Source organism: Lynx canadensis, chromosome A3 (assembly GCF_007474595.2).
Source record: "Lynx canadensis isolate LIC74 chromosome A3, mLynCan4.pri.v2, whole genome shotgun sequence".
Classification (NCBI taxonomy): Eukaryota; Metazoa; Chordata; class Mammalia; order Carnivora; family Felidae; genus Lynx; species Lynx canadensis.
The window spans coordinates 44,656,720-44,673,724 of record NC_044305.1 but is presented as its reverse complement, the minus strand read 5'-3'; the positions used below and the strand labels follow the sequence as shown (position 1 = coordinate 44,673,724).

The 17,005-nt window shown below is 40.2% G+C and overlaps 1 protein-coding gene across 6 annotated transcripts; it reads right to left on the bottom strand.

Moving 5' to 3' along the window:
- Positions 1-552: 552 nt before the first annotated feature.
- Positions 553-15,796, bottom strand: NAA20 (N-alpha-acetyltransferase 20, NatB catalytic subunit). 6 transcript variants are annotated; one of them, XM_030310195.1, is made up of 7 exons: positions 15,680-15,783; positions 15,277-15,316; positions 10,966-10,990; positions 7,609-7,699; positions 6,770-6,905; positions 1,498-1,643; positions 553-1,072 (listed from the first exon to the last, which is right to left on the bottom strand). In XM_030310195.1, the coding sequence occupies exons 1-7, from the start codon at positions 15,702-15,704 to the stop codon at positions 987-989; spliced, it is 549 nt and encodes a 182-aa protein (XP_030166055.1). In that variant the 5' UTR covers positions 15,705-15,783; the 3' UTR covers positions 553-986. The 6 variants fall into 6 exon arrangements, with proteins under 6 accessions (XP_030166055.1, XP_030166057.1, XP_030166056.1 ...); XM_030310197.1 differs by lacking the exon at positions 10,966-10,990 and having other exon boundaries at positions 7,609-7,675; positions 15,680-15,794; XM_030310196.1 differs by lacking the exon at positions 15,277-15,316 and having other exon boundaries at positions 15,680-15,793.
- Positions 15,797-17,005: the final 1,209 nt, after the last annotated feature.

The window sequence follows — 17,005 nt, the reverse complement described above, 5'->3', positions numbered from 1 at the left end:
TGGATATTTTCAGATATTACAGCTGAAGAAAACTATACCTGAAGGTAAGTGGTTGGCCCATTACATAGTTTCATGGCCTTTAAGAATTAGAAACTGTGATGTCATTTTATATTTTGAAAAGGCAGGATTTAAGCAAAGTAGTGTGAGAGGAGACAAAAGATGTGGGGCTAACACCATCAAGTATCTGGGAAGAATTTACTATGCAATAAGAAGGATGCGTACGTACACTGGGCAGGGATTTTCACGTTTGCTTTTAAAAATATCCGACTTCAGCTCTGGTCATGATCTTGCAGTCGTGAGTTTAAGCCCCATGTCAGGCTCTATGCTGACAGCTCAGAGCCTGGAGCCTGCTTCAGATTCTGTGTCTCCCTCTCTCTCTGCCCCTCTCCTCCTCATGCTCTGTCTCTCTCAAAAATAAACATTAAAAAATTTTTTTTAATAAAATTTTTAAAAAATAAGGCTTTATATGGAACAAAAGAAACATCATGACCTAAATGATGGCCTTTCTCAATCCAGACTGAATTTTATAAATGACCAAGTTTCCAGAACACATTCATAGGGTCAACAATGCGTTTTATTATACATTTTAGATTTATACATTTCATATATGCTTTTAAAGCTTCAATTGACAGATAATACAAAATAAAAAATATGTATGCAGCAGTGGTTCTCAGGCACAGAATTTAGGAGGAGACTGGAGCAAGTTTTTCCCCTTAACATATAGTGAATATTATGAACCAAAATACTAAAATGTTTCCATCTGACCTAGCTGCCTTTTTGACTGAATTTTATTACAGTGAACAGCTTTAATAGTTATGATACTGCTAACTGGAAACAATAAGACTCAAATTTATAACCTGTATTTTCTTGAAATCTGCAAGACCTAAATAATTACTTTTCTCCTAATAGCGCTCCGGGATCATCTAATGAAAACAATATTGTCCATAAAATTTCTGGAGCATCAGCCTAAGAACCACTGCCCATGGTTATTCAATGTCTTCAGGCCTCACAGGATGAGGTAATGGTATGATGGATTTCTTCTCAGTGTCTCTGGAAAGTGCTTTCCTCATATCTGTTAGGAAGCAAAATTTAATGTAAATACCCAAATATCAAAATATATGAAATCTGAAGGGTATACATATGTAAAGTTCCCATAAAAGGTTTGTCCCCTAGACCCTGAGAGAAATGTATTTAAATGAGACTCTTAGTCACAAGTACTCAGCTCTTCAAACGAATGTTCTTTTGTGAGAATCTCAGTAAAATTAACATACCTGTAACAATTGATAGTAATTAATCATTGGTTAGTCAATGTAAGCTAACCAGTGATAGGTTCATAAAGGAGTTAAGGGAGATTTAAATATTAGATAATGCTCAAATTTAAAATATTAAGTCCAACAAATATTCTTTTAAATTTACTAAAATAATTATTTCAGTCTGTAGAATGAATGTAAATGTTCTGGTGGCTTCTTGGGGATACTGCCACGGAAGGGAGCTCACCATAAGCGTCCTCGTCAGGCTCCCCATTGCTGGCTGAATAATACTCTATGACTGTCCTGTATACGCTGTAGCCCAGCTGCTTGTACATGTTGACTGCAACCTGGTTAGATACTCTTACAAAGAGATCAACAAAAAATCCACCCTTTCTTTAATTTAAAAAAAAAAAAAAAAAGGAAAATGTTAGAATGTGAGAAATTCTAGAAAATACTTATTTTTAAAAACAACACTTGTTTTTAGTTTGCTTTGACTACCATTCATAGAATGGTAGTAATAGAACCTTGCAGCTGATTACCTCATACCAATTTTTACTTCTGAGGATTTATGACAATTATCTCGCAGTACAAAGAGATGAGTTTCTTTTGCATACTGACATTTTAAAACCTAGATTTTCTTAAAAGACAAAAAGCATTTTTAAGCCACAATTCTGTCTTAAATTACTGTGTATTTTATATCATAGTAATTGACATGCTCATTTTATCAACTAGCGATACAATACTTTCACCCATACGTGCAAATTAAAGATATTGAACAACAAGCACCCATGTGGCCATGGCCCAAGTGTAAATACGGGACACTGGTTGCCTGACACTGGCAGCCATGAAGCCCTCAGTTTTCTCTGTTAGTGACAGCCACCTCCTTTACCCAGAGGTTCTGACTCTTGTGCTCATTAGCTCCTTGGTTTTTGCTGTAGATTCACCACCTACTATAGCTTTTCCTATTTTGAACTTTTATCCTTTGGTGATTTGCCTCTCAGTAAGTGGGAGTCAGCCTTGGTGTAGCTGGGATCTTATTTATCTTCCCTTTGTTTAGCATCCCATTGCATGGATGGATATATACTACAGGTTGCCCATTCCCCACAAATAATCCGGTTTTTACTATTACAAACTATGCTGCTGTATTTTTATTGTATGTCTCATGGTATAGTACAGTCTACAACTAGGGGTGTGGTCACTGGCTCATGGGGGCATCTTCAGTTGCTTTAGTTAATGCCCATTTCCCAGTCAGCTTATACTCCCAGAGGAGGGGAAGACTCCATTCCCACAGTACCAAGGCTTGGTTTATCAGACACTTTTATTTTTGAAAATCTCTTAAGTATCGCGGGGCAATTTTAATTGGCATTTCTCATTACTAATAAGGCTAACTGTATTTTTGTAGGCCATTTAGATTTCTCATTTCGTACTGTCCTTACTGGTCTTTCACACATTTTTTCTCTCCCCGCCCAGCTGTAGTTCTCCATGTATTCTGAATAGTTGACATTGTATAAATGATTACTGCAAAATTTTTCCCAATTTGTGGCCTGACTTATTATATATCTTTTGATGAACAAAGTTCTTTCACTTCAATGAAGTTGCAATATGAACCTCCTTTACAGTTAGCCTTTTTATGGTTTAAGTTCTTTTTACCCTGAGGTCATGGATGAACTCTCCTCTATTATCTTAAAATGGGTAATAGTTTGCTTTTCAAATCTAGGTTTTCAATAAATCTGCAATTGTGTATTGTAAGGTAGTAGTAATCTGGGAAGATTTTTTCCCATGTGGCTATCTAATTGTGCCACCATCTTTACTGAAGTGTATCCCTTCGTTGCTGATCTTCAGTTGCCTCCTCTGAGGTATGTCAATCCATACATTCCTGCATCTGTCTGCCAGTTCTTTACACTAGTCTAAACTAGTACTCCAGCACTAACACACAGCTTACTCATTACAGCTTGATACCTGGAGGGGCAAACCCGCCCATTTTGTTGCTCAAGCAATCTTGACTCCTTCCATTCCCCTGGTAAGTTTCAGAATCAACAAGTCCCACAAAAAGGACTTGAGATTTTGATTGCTGTTACATTGGCTCTGTGGATCAATACCAGTTTAGCCTTCCATGTTACTACAGGTGGTTATCTCTCCACTTAGGTCATCTTTACGGTCTCTTGGTAACGTGTTAGAAAGTTCAGAGACCTCTAACAGAGCTTTTGTTAGATTCTTCCAAAGGGCTTAATGTATTGATGCCATTATAACTGGCATCTTTTCCTAAATTTTACTGTTTTTATAGAAATGAAATTGAATTTTATACTGACTATCCAACAACTTTAACTTTTATTCTAAACATTTATTTGTAGCTTCTTGTGGTTTTCTGTTTGTACAATCTTAGATGTATAAAAATAAGAGTTTTGGTTTTTCCCAGTTCTCATATATTTTTCTTGCTTTACTGTGTTGCCTAGGATTTCCAGTAAATTACCAAAAAGGGGGTAACTATAGGCATCCTTCCTTGTCCCAAATTTCAAAGAGAAAGCATTCAATGCATCATTGCTAATATTTACTACAGGTTTTTGGTAGATACTCTTTTTTTAGGTTATGAAAGTTCTCCCCTTCTATACTAACAGTTTTTAATCAATTGGATTTTATCAAAGCATTTTCTGCATTTACTGAAATAACAAATGTTCTTAATATAGTCCAACAGATTTTCACATGTTAAAAACAACCTTCCCCTGATATATCATCCTTTTTTATGAATTGCTGAATCCATTTTGCTAAGATTTTTCTGGGATTTTTGCATCGATAATGAGTGATTTTTTTTCAAATTTTCCTTCCTCATATTTGTCAGGTTTTATCATCATGGTTATTTCTAGTCTTAAAAAAAAAACCCAACACTGAAGAACGTTCCTTCTTTGTGTAAAACTGAAGTTATTTCTTAAATAGTTGGTAAAATTTACTAGAGAAGCCTAACATTCTGCAAAGATTTTTAGGTACTGATTGTAATCTGTTAAGGAAGGGGGTCTGCCTGCAACCTATTTTGGTAGACTTCTCAAACTAAGAACAGTTTTTAAAATTTTGAAAGAGTGTTTAATACATACACATACACACACATGCGGTATTAGCTGGCCTATAAAGTCTAGGTATCTATCTGGCTCAGAAAAAGTGCTGACACTTACTCTATACCCTTAATTTCTAATCATTCTAGCAGAAAGCATGTTTCAAATTTCTCATTATAGTAATGATTTGCTTCATATTCTTTCTCCTTGTATTTTTATCAATTTTCTCATTTTTACCTTGTCACCGTGTACATAAAATTCGTAATTATTACATCTTCCTGATACATGAAATTTTTTACCTGTTATCCAATGACCCTTTTTTTCTCCGTTAATTATTGAACTATGTGACTATTGTTAATTTAAGTACACCAACTGTCTTTTGGTTAGAATTTTACATGACAATTTAAAAAATTTCTTTCAATCTTCCTGTATGTTTAATTTTTACACATATTTCCTGTAAATAGAATATAGTTCTGACAGTCTTTGTCTTTTCAATTTTATTTGGTTTTACTGTTGTAAGACGACTTTAACATGAAGTTTTCCCTTAATAAGTTTTAAATGTACATTTTTTACTATAGGTAAATGTTGTACAACAGATTACAGAGTTTATTCATCCTCTTTAGCTACAACTTTATGCTTACTGATTTTCCCCCCTGCCCCCCAGTCTCTGGCTACCACCATTCCACTCTTTGATTCTCTGAATTTACCTGTATTAAATATCTCATATAGGTGGAATCACACAGTACTTGTCTTTCTGTGACTGGCTTTACTTAGCATGTCTTCCTTTGTCTTTTAACTAATTAGTCCATTTAGTGTTGTATTTACTGATTATATCTGGATTCATAGCTACCATCTTATTTCATGCTTTTTGTTTTACCACTTTAATCTCCTTTTTCTCTCCTTATGGACTGATTTTTCTCATTCCACTTTTTCTGTTTGGAAATTATAGTTTCTGTTTTAATGTATATATTTAAAAATACATGTATGCATGTATGTGTGTATGTAGCTAGGTACACACACATACACGCACAAATCTGAACTATTCCAAAGTAATGAAGATTTAGAACCTGGAAAAGAAGGGAGCTTGGTGGTTTTCTACTCTGAGAGAGATTCTATCCCATAAATACATTAATCATATGCATAGAGTGGATAGCTAATTAGAACCCATTTCTTAACTCCTTATCTACCATACAATAATGCCAAATACTTTAACCCCATTAACAAATGTGTGTAAACTAAAAATTTTCTCTTCTTCCTTGTTCAGTCCAGGGAGAATTCTTTAAATTCTTAAGGACTACAATTAACTTCTTTTTGAGCTAATGCTATCTCTTCCCTGAATGATCTCAAGTTCCTCTTGCCCCAAACTTGGCCCAGAGCATTTTCAGGCCATGGTTATTCCTTTAAAACTTCCCTTTATTAAGTCCATTAAGTGGAAAGCCTCAAGAGCCTTTCTCAGCAAATGTTCCCTTCCCTATATTTCCCTATATATTTCTAGGCATTAAGAGAAAAAAATAAATGGCAGCTTGACAACTGATTAAACTCGTATATACATCTTTTACCTCTTTTTTTACAATGGGAGCTGGTAGGAGTCTTTTAATTACATTACTTTTATCTCACATAATGAAGGTGTTTCACATACACAACAGGTCTTTTTTTTAAAAAAGCTCTAATGCTGGCAGTCCCCAAACTGTGCTCTAAGGTGGCCCAAACTCTTAGAGGTGCTGTAGGATATTTCAGATGTTTGGGGAAAACACATACAAATCTTTCATGTTAGACACTGGCAAACTAAACTACTAGTTTGCTATAACTCACAAATGCAGCATTACATGGTGTTACATTCCTTTTGGTGACAAAGTATCTTTATGAAGCCAGGTTTTAGCAGTTCCTATGATTAAAAGAACCCAATAAAACCAGAAAATCAGTATGAAAGAAGAATGCAGGTGGTTGTGTCAAATCGGTTTCCAAGGTATGAGAAGTCCTTCAATGCTCAAAAGGCTATAGATAACCAGTTATTTAACAATGAAATAAAAATATTTTTTCTTTCAATTTGTTTATTTTTTTCCAAATAGCTACTAGGTTATCAGGCCATAAATACTTACTAAGCAGTTAGGACATAACTTAAAATTAAACTAGAGGATTTTTTTGGCCTTAGGGGCACTGTGGAAAAAAATAACTGAGACGCCAAGGATGATGTTAACCGAATTCAGGAACATCTGCCACATTCTGCCACTAAAAGAAATCTTGAGAGCTAGTCTTTGCACCAATTGCCAAGCATATAAGCCTATGGTAGGTCACTCACTTTGCCTGAATCTTCCTCAGTGGCAAAACAGGGACTGTACTACTACTATGAATATTTGACTACTGAAGACTGAAAATGAAAATCCTGTGAAGTACAATATTCAGCCTGAATGGAAAAAATCTTATAAATGTTCACTATGAGAAAAATAGTCAAATTATTAAAAACCAAGATCTCACCGTTCTGAAATCTCCTCTAATAATTCCATAAGTTTTGCAGCCAAACCAAGGCGTCGAAATTCTGGGGCAACAGAGAGAGCTGTGACATGTCCATGCCATTCTTCCCTAGCTACAGAGCCTTCTGCTTTACCCATAACTGCCAACAAAAGATTGCATTCAGTAATTAAACACATGGATTTACACAAAAATACAGAATGATTGTTGGTACATTATTATTATAAAGGAAACTAATGACAAACTTTAGTTTTTAAGTAACATTGAAAGTCATCTAGCTAATGGTTATTGGTGCTTTTATCTAAATCTCACTTATAAATATAATGCTGAATCTAGTTGTAGAATGAGAATTAGAAAAAGGTTTTTTCTTCTTTAAAAAGAATAACACTAAAAACACAACTAACTGAACATACATTTTAAAAATATCTGCATTTCAGAATCGGAACATATATTTTTAAAATATCTACATTTTACGTAGGTGGGTAGGTTATGTATACACCAATAGATAATGCACAGCTCAAATTTTCACTAGTAACCCTACTAATTCAATGAAGATGCTACCATTCCTATATTATGTACCAAACCATGTAGAAATGTAACATAAACATAGATCTAAAAAGCCTGAGACCATGTCTGTCTGGTTCAGGGCTGTATCCCCCTGGGGCCTACCTAGCACAATGCTTCAAACATAGAAGGCATCACCAAGCTGTCAAATGGTTGAAAAATAGAATTCTAGGCATCATGATTATACTTGCAATTCTGCAATCAATCTAAATCAGTTGAAACCTATACTAAAATCTCAACTGCCTATCCAAAAATGTTCTAGTGGTTGGTATTATACTTACTATAACCCATTAACTCTCCACCAGGTGCCTCTGCAACAATGAAATACTCTGGCCAGTGGGCGAGGTACTGTAAATAAAAAGGAATCCCATACTAGAGTCTTGTTAAGGAGTGTGGAAAGTAATTGACAGTAAGAAGTATTCTTAATAAAAGGAGTGTTATGAAGAAAGTTTCCTTTAAAAAATATATTATTACTTTATCCCCAGTCCTATATATGTATAATTTTGATAACCATAACCATGTCAGTACATTAAATATTTAGGTTAGCACTAATAATTTATAACAAAATTGACTGAATATGTAACTTCAAATGTGAATGGAGACAACACCATGTAATACGAAGCAGAGAACCTGGACTCCCAAGTTCTTCTGTGTCCATACAGATCACACTGTATCTAAATCTCTGCACAGCACTTACCATCACCTGGTATTTGTTACTATCTCTCTCCCTTTTGAATATGAATGTCATGTTCACTCCATCCCTGGTGCTTGGCACAAAGTAGATAGATACTCAATACATTTACTTTTCCATAATTGCACTAGAAAATTAGGGATTAGTTCCTATTTTAGCTTCAGCTGTGTGACTGTGAAAATAACTTTAAAAGTTAATCATTTCTAGAGTCAACTTAACAGTTACCCTGTAGTGTTTCCCCTCCATTGACTCAAATTCTCATTTTCTGGTACTACAAATAAAAGCTGACCTAAGAGTGAATGCCTGAATAATTTGCTCATTATGTAACTCTTCAACCCTGGCGTCCTTACTGATAAGTGCTCATTCTTATATTTCTTCTTAGTGTAAGCTTGCTGATGCAATTCTGAGGGGCCACCACCAATCACATTTTTAAGTTCCCATAAAACCTGTTCAGCAATATATTCTTCAAACTTCTCTGAAGGACAGCTGTTATTTTCAGCACTCTTCAAACATAACCCTTAACACAGCAGGCCAGCCAGTCTTCTCACCATGCAGCCACTGACTCACACCATAACTGCCTCTCCTCCTGCTAGGGGAGGAGCCCAGATGCTGTTCATCAATCATGAAGACCTGGCAGATTATTTCCAAACATGGCCTCACCTGGATAATGGGACTTTTACTGTAAATTTTAGGCGTAACTAGACACATACCATGCAAGTTGATTCGCATCCTAATACTTTACCTTACTATACAGTGGAAGTTTTTCGGCCATTCAAAACAAAAAAGTTTTTTTAAACACAGAGAGGGTCTTTATTTTTTTAAACTTATTTATTTGAGAGAAAGTGCATGCAGGGGAGGAGCAGAGAAAGTGGGAAAGAGAGAATCCCAAGCAGGCTCCGAACTTCATGGAGCATGATTCAGGGCTCAATCTCATGAACACTGAAATCATGACCTAAGCCGAAATCCAGAGTTGGACACTTACCTGACTGAGCCACCCAGGCACCTCCGGAGGGGTCTTTAAAAGGTCATAATTTTTGAAATACAAATGAAATTCTTGATATTTTTGCTTTTTCAATCAACTTTGTTTCTGATAGGTAGCTTTGTTGTTGCCTATACCTATAGTTAATTGTTAATAGCTGTATAGTGCTGTATAGTGTATAAGTGCTGTATAGCACTCCGCTGTGTGAACAATTTAAATATCCTCTCTTGAAAGAGACATCTGGGTTACTTTCAGTTTCTCAAAAAATCTTTTTAAATTCCTTCATGAATATAGTATAATTCATTTAACCATTTCCTCATTGTTATGTATGAATGTTATTGCAAATTTTTAATATTATAATTCTGTAACACATAACTCAGGGGTTAACAAACATTTTCTATAAAGGGAGAGATAGTTAAATATTCAAGGCCGTGTGGACCATATGCTCTCTGTTGCATCTACTCAAACTGGACAGTCTTGACAAAGCTACAGACAGGTTGTAAATTATTTGGCATGGCTGTGTCCAATAAAATTTTATTTACAAAAATAAAAATAGGCAGTGGACCACATCTGGCCTATGCACCTAGTTTGTCAATTCCTGACATAATTGACTCTACTATTATTTTCAGCTTCCGGGAAATGGAATTACTGTGTATTAATTACACTGCCAAAGCGCCTTCCAGAAAGACCGCAGCAAGCAGTTTATACTGTCACTAGCAATTTATGAAAATGTTGCTCTTACCCTCATCAGCACTGAGTTTTATCATTTCTTTAAATCCTTGATAATTTGATAGATGAAACATGGCATTAGAGGCACCTGGGTGGCTCAGATGGTTGAGCCTCCGACTTAAGCTCAGGTCATGATGTCACAGTTGGTGAGTTCCAGCCCCACGTGAGGCTTGCTGCTGTCAGCGAAAAGCCCACTCTTCAGATCCTCTGTCCCATCCCCCTCTCTGTGCCCCTTACCTGCTCATGCATGCTCTCTCTCTCTCTCAGAAATGAATAAACGTTACACAGAGGACTGAGATTTAAACAACAAAACATGGCATCTCATTTTGGTTTTAATTTCCATGTCTTTTGACTGAACTGCGAGCCTGAACTGTGCCCTCTTTTGTTAAATTATCAGTCAATATTACCCTCCTACCCTGCAATGGATATGGAGTATAAGCTAGAAATCCAACTTTGTTTTAAGCCACTGAGAATGTGGGGTTGTCTGCTAATGAGACATAACCCAGAGCACCCCAACTTCACACATCTTTGCCCATTCTTCTATTGGGGAACATGGTAGATATTGCTAATTATTACCCCAGATCTTTTCTTTGTTTTAGTAACAAGCCCTAATGTAAAGCTGGGCTCATTCCCAGACTGTTACAGCTAGTAAGTGTGGCATGAAGCAAGTTCTAGTCAATGGGATACAGAAAGTCCTGGGTGGTACTTCCCAAAGGTACTCCTGAAAGGGAAGGTCTCTCTCACCTTCCCCTCTGTTGATCCTCCTGCCAGGAACATGGATGTGATGCCATTTGCTCTGGCAGCTGAGACAGGAATGCCAAGGCCACCCTGGGAGTGGTACAGTGGTTAAAATGCACAGCTGGGTCACTGGTGACTTCATGAAACCACCACAGACCACTCATCACCTCCAGACTTCATTCACATCAGAGAGTAATAACCCATCTTGCTGAAGTCACTGCTTTCTGTTGCATGGAGCCATACTTCCTACCCAGGGGCAAGGTAGGCAGTGTTGCTGCACTGCTGAAGATTTAGGAGGTCATTATACTAGCAGCTTGTCAGGCAGATTTAAGACAACTCTTGTTCCCAGTTTGTTTTTTTTAAGTGCTTTCACTATTGCTTATGTTTCCAGGACTACAAGTTTTAAAGTTTTTCTATACTCAAGCCTATTTTTTCCTTTGTTCCTCCATGTTCCTTACTCCTAGTAAGCCTTCATTTAACTTTTTTTTTAAAAAAGGATACAGTTTCTGTAAGTGGATCCAAGTTACTAAAAGAAACAAAAGAAATGTCAATAGTAAGCAGTGTTGACAAAACCAGTTTAAATAAGACACTGAAACTGAAAACATGCACAAGGAACACAAAACATGCCAAATCCACAACTTTAAAACCAAATTTAGGGGTAAGAAGGATGGTGTAAGCTACCTAATGGCCAAACTGAGCCATCACAGCCACTATAAAGATACCTATACGTTTTCATTTAACTGTTTCTTCCTTTACAAATTACTTTCTATTTAATACATCTGATCAAAACCTTCCATTTTCTAAATGACAATAAATCATTAATGGAACTGGAGCCCAACCAGACATGTAAATCACAAACAGAAGGTAAAACCAGCTCCTGCAGCATCTGGCAGGGGTCCCTCCAGCCAGTCTCTAGGCCTTCCCTGACAACTCCTTTCTCCTTTATTCCATCCACTCAGTGTGGGCCTCTCACCACTAGGTGTTTGCTCCCCTCTCTTCTACATTCTCACCTCCTCTTCCCACCACCCCATCCCTAAACTTTTGGAGGGAGACTCCTGGATCTGACTCTGGTGCGCTCAGCACTTGTTTCTCTAGCATATCAGATCACAACAGTCCCAAATCAGCAGTTCTTACAATGTACCTATGGTCTGTCTACAAAGAGCTCTGCCCCTCACTTTCCTATTCAGTTAATGGAACCACTATTTTGCCAGACTCAAAACCAGCCACCTGAAAATCTACCTCTTGTATACCCAGTCAGATTCTTTCTTGGGACCCTTACCAATGCACTTCTCTAAGCCAGCAGTTCTCAAGCTGTTCGGTTTCAGAACCAATTTACACTCAAAAACTAATAAGGACCCCCAAAGAACTTCTGTTTATGTGGATTATATCTATGGATATTTAAATTTTTAATATTCATTTTAAAATAATAAATCAATTACATGTTAATAAAACCTTTTTTTTTTTTTTTTTTTTTTTTTTTTTTTAACGAAAAGTCATCCTACTTTCAAGAACAAAATTTAGGGGCACCTGGGTGGCTCAGTCGGTTAAGCATCCAACTTCGGCTCAAGTCATGATCTTGGGGTTTGTGAATTTGAGCCCCAGGTGTGCTGTGCCCACTCTGTGCTGACAGCTGGGAGCCTGAAGCAAGCCTGCTACCGGACTGTGTGTCTCCCTCTGTCTCCACCCCTCCCCCACTCATGCTCTCTCAAAAATAAACACTTAAAAAAATTTTTTTTTTAAGTACAAAATTTAGCGACAAGAGTGGCATGGTTTTAACAATTTTACAGATCTTCTTAATGTCTAGCTTAAGAGAAGGCAGATGGATTCTCACATCTGTGTCTGTATTGCTTGGTACTGCAAGTCACACAACTGGAAACTCCACTGTGCACTTGTGAGACAATGAAAAAGGCAAAAAACCCATCTTAGTGTTATCCCGAAAATCACTTTGACCCTGCAGAAGCTTGAAAAGCCCCAGCCACAGCTGATCACTGCTCCATACAGTGTGGGAATACACTCTCCCACACCTCTCAACGACTACTTTATAAGCCTCTCATCTTGCCTCAACTCTCCAAGGCCACCCCTTTCCAATCTCGGCTGCTTCCTGTTTCACACAGAGAATACACAACAGCAGGCAGAAAGCTTCACCAAGATCCCACCACCAAACCCACCCACCTGTACCTCAAGCGTCTGTGCCCCTCTCTACTCGCTCTCCTGTGACCATGCCTGGACTGCTGGTGAGCAGATCCACCCCCTCAGTGCCCAGGTTCCTGCTCCCACAGTTCTCCTCTAATCGTACACACACACTGCACATTTAGCCATCAGCAGCTCTTTACATGGCTCCTCACTCCCTCCACTTGAAATGCTCTCCTTGCTCAGCTTCTCAGACCCACTACTGGCTTTTCCTCCCAACTCACCGGGCCACCAGGTCTCCTTCAACACTTGACACCTAAGGCACCGTCCTGGAGCCTCTTTTTTCCTATCCACAGTCATTCCACCACTGATGTCACCTATCCTCTCAGTTTTTGTTTTCTGTTTTAACATTTATTTATTTAAGTCATCCCTACACCCAGCGTGGGGCTTGAACTCACAACCCTGACATCAAGAGTCACACGCTCTTCTGACTGGGCCAGTCAGGCGCCCCTAACCTCCTGGTTTTAATACCATCTACATAATGTTGCCTCCCTCCACCCAAATTTCTATGTTTAGCCCAAACTTCCCCACCTGGGTATCTCAATGCACTTTGCAGAGGAGCCCAACTCCTAGGAGAGCCTCTCCAAGATCTAGCCCTGTGACTCTGACCTCATGCTCCCACTCTCACTCTGTTCCAGCCACCCCGGCTGCCTCCTCCAGTCAGAAACAGGTACCTATGCACTTACCAATCCCTCTGCCTGGAAGTTCTCCTGCCCCCAATATCCACCGGACTCACTCCCTCATCTCCCTAGGTCTTTCTGCAGTGACACCTACCCTAAACACTTACCTAAAGCTGAATCCCCACTCACTCCCTATTTCCCTTCCCTGTTTTCATGTTTTTCTTTGGACTGAATAATAAGTTCTACAGTCGTACTTCCTTCCCCACCCCCTCCAAAATGTAAATTCCATAAAGGTAACATTGTTTTGCTTTGTTCATTGCTGTGTCTCTAGCACTAATGCACAGTAGGCATGAAGATATCTATCCAAAAATGAGTAAAACACCTGTTGAGTTAACCGCAGTGCTTCTACATCCACGGCATCTTCACTTCCTACTGCAGCACCCTCATCCAGTGATTCTCAGTGTTCTCTATGAAAGTGCCCTAATCAAAGTGTGAAGTTGGAGGACATGGGAAGAGGAGTTCCCAATGGCATATTCTGAAGGGGCCTTAACAAGCTAGACAATTCTTTGACATCTAAAGTTTTATTGTAAGTGTTTGTGCTTATTTTCTTTCTTCTATATTCATTTTCATATAAAATTAGGGCTAAGCCTCCCCAGATCTACAGTTAAAACAAGGTTTTGCCCTGTACACTCTTGAAACTTCAAGGCGCCTTGCCCCTCCCCCCAACAGCACCTCCCAGACCCAAACCTCTGCCAAGTCATCATCTCTGGGCCCTTGCCAGGACATCCTGAGTGGCTCACCTGCCTGGTATACCTCCTCTAATCGCCTCACATTCCACACAGCTCTGTGGTGAAGAGCTAGGGCTCCAGAGCACTGGCCCTTAAACAGCCAACGATTTGCATTTTCCAAGGGTTCCCTGGTGGTTGGGGACCACTCTGAAAGAACCACTGTTCTACAGCCAATCTCCTGGATTAGATTCCCTGCTTCACCCACTCCCACCACAGGGCTCTATCACCTGGGGCAACTGACTCGAACTCTCAGTACCTTAGTTGACTCATACAAAAAATGGGGATATGAGAGCACCTTCTTCAGAGAACTGTGAGGATTACATGGGTTATTACAAGTGCCAGCACCCATCAGGCACAGCAGGAGCTCAACACAACTCACCTGAGTTACACTGCTTTGTGGGAGAGGCTCATTAGAAAATTCTTCCCAACAAACAAACAAGTCTGAACCCTCCAGCGACGGAGCAAAAGTCCAGTTTCACCAGTTCCTCTGGCCGCTCAGAGAAACCCCCTACCACAGTCACACTTGTCTCTCAGTTGTCTGGCCACACTCTAGGTTTTCTCACCTTCACACCTGCTTCCTTCTCCAGAACTTCCTCATCACTGCCAATATTTTATCCATCCTTCAAGGCTCACTCCCTCTTTGAAAGGTTTCTAGCCAACTCCTCTTAACTTCTTGCCATTCTCTTGACACTTGAATCTGACCCACCCAGCTGTCTTGAAAGTGGATCTGGGATTGGTTGGTAGGTAGGTAGGTAGGTGGGTGGGTAGGTGGGTGGATGGACAGATAGATATATGAGAAAGTCAACATTAACAAAACGCTTAACTGTAGAATCCAGCAGATGTGTCTTTAGATGTTCAGGGTAAAATTCTGTCGACGTTTTAAATGTTCAGAAACTTCCACAAAAAAATCTTTTCTTAAAAAAAAAAAAAAAATGTGCCTGCAAGTCACAGGTCCTGCCTTAACACGGACTAAAAGAAAGTACACACAGCGGGTCTCCACCAGCATGTGCCCTATGCCCCGACTCCTCACAACACAAAGTTTTCCAGACTGGATGCGCCGCTTTGGTAACAAAACGCACAAAAACCAACCCGGACCAAGAAAGGAACGGCGGCGGTCGGTGCCATCATCACAAGGTTTCACTCGGGTACTGATTAACCATCACCAGGTGGGCTGCACAACGTCCGTATTCCCAAAAAAACACTTAGCTGTTGACCTCGCAACGACCTCCGCGGCGGGCGCCTCGGTGCTGTCCGCTGCACAGAAGACGAAGCCGAGTCAGCTGGCCGGACGTTGGCTGCACGCGGCAGAACCAGAGCTGGGCTCGGGCCGCTCCCCCACCTCCTACCACTCGCGCGGGAGCGTCGGGACAGCCATCGCGACAGGACGCCCGCGCACTGCCCCGGCCCCAACGAGCACGCAAGGATGCAGGATGCAGTCTCAGCACCTCAGCCAAGGTCAGCGGGGAGCTCCGCACGTCCGTCCCCGCCCCGGCTCTGACCCCGCGGCCCCTAGGGAGGCGCCAATGGCGGCCGGCGGGGGTGGCTCCCGCGGGCCGCGGGCCCCGGACCGGGAAAGGGGATGCAGCCACCAGCGTCAGCCCCGGGGGCCTCACTCACATGTTGTTGAAGCGGAACAGGTCATCGCACGTGAAAGCCCGGAGCGTGGTCATCGCGCCGCAGCCGCCGCCGAGGCCGGCTTGCCGCGAGCCCCGCCCGCCCTGCCGGTAGTCGCTTTGCGCGGGTCACCGCGGGGCGGGGCAGGGAATTGCTTCCGGGCCACGAGTTGCTTGGCAACCAAGGTGGCAACACCACTCCCTCTGGCGGCCGGCGTCTGGAATTGCAGTGTCATTCTTGTAAAGTCGCCGGGTTCTCACCTTTCGGAACCTCAAAACTACTCTGCGGGAGTGACTGAAAGAAATAGGTAGTGTGATCTCCTAGGAAGGAAACGAAAAGCTGACGGGGGCTAGGAAGCCACCACTGAAAAGCGGGGTTCAGGACCACTTGGGTGCCCGGTAATAAATGAGAAAGGAAGTGGAGCCAAATGGGAGAATTCATGCATGGTTCAGCGCTGCCTGTCCCAGTGATGTGTAATCTCAAATCTTCTACTACCACGTTTAGGAACATAAAGAGAAAGGTGAAATGAGTTGTAATAGTAGATGTTATTTTACCCAGCATATAAAAAATATTATCATTTTACATGTAATTAATAAAAAAATTATTAATGGAATGCTTTACTTTTTTTGTTGTTGTTGGACTAAGTCTTTGAAATCTGGTGTGTATTTTACATTTGCAGTATATTTCAATCTGGGAGCTGAACTGAAATCGGAAATACTTGTTCTGTGTTTAGATTTCATCAAATGTATACATAAAATGTATAGTTAAAAAGCAGATTCTCATACTCAAACTGTGCCAATCATACTAAGTTTTCAAATAACCTAAAGGAATAATCAGTTTTCAAATTTAAATTTACGTTAAAGTTAAACGAAGTTAAACATTTCATTCTTCAGTAGCATAAGCTACATTTCTAGCACTCAGTAGCCTCATAGGTAGTGGCTGCCACCATATTGGATAGTACAGGTCCAAAGGCTAAGAAATGTCCTGCCTACTTATGGAGGTTCTCACCCCTCTCTCCTTTGTTAAGCAATTACTGAGTTGGTCTTGAGGGACATATTGCAGAGGTCAAACTAACCCATACCACTCCTCAATAAGTCTGAATTCCTAGGTCTTCACATCTAACTGCCCTGGAGTCCAAGGCTCCACAGGGATGCTCAGCAGCCCACTGCCCAGACTTGTGGGCCAGGCATGGAAGGAGGAGAGCAGATGGCTGAGGAAGTAGGTAAGCCCATAAGAATGATCTCCCAGGGCACGTGGGTGGCTCAGTCCATTGAGTATCAGACTCTTGGTTTCCACTCAGGTCATGATGTCACCATTCTTTGGGCTCCA

Coding starts and splice junctions, on each gene's coding strand:
- NAA20 (XM_030310195.1), bottom strand. CDS start 15,704: ATGACCTGTTCCGCTTCAACAACAT. Junction 15,317..15,679: donor CTGTTCCGCTTCAACAACAT/GTGAGTGAGGCC, acceptor TCTTCTGTGCAG/CGGACAGCACCGAGGCGCCC. Junction 1,073..1,497: donor GCCTGACGAGGACGCTTATG/GTGAGCTCCCTT, acceptor GCTTCCTAACAG/ATATGAGGAAAGCACTTTCC.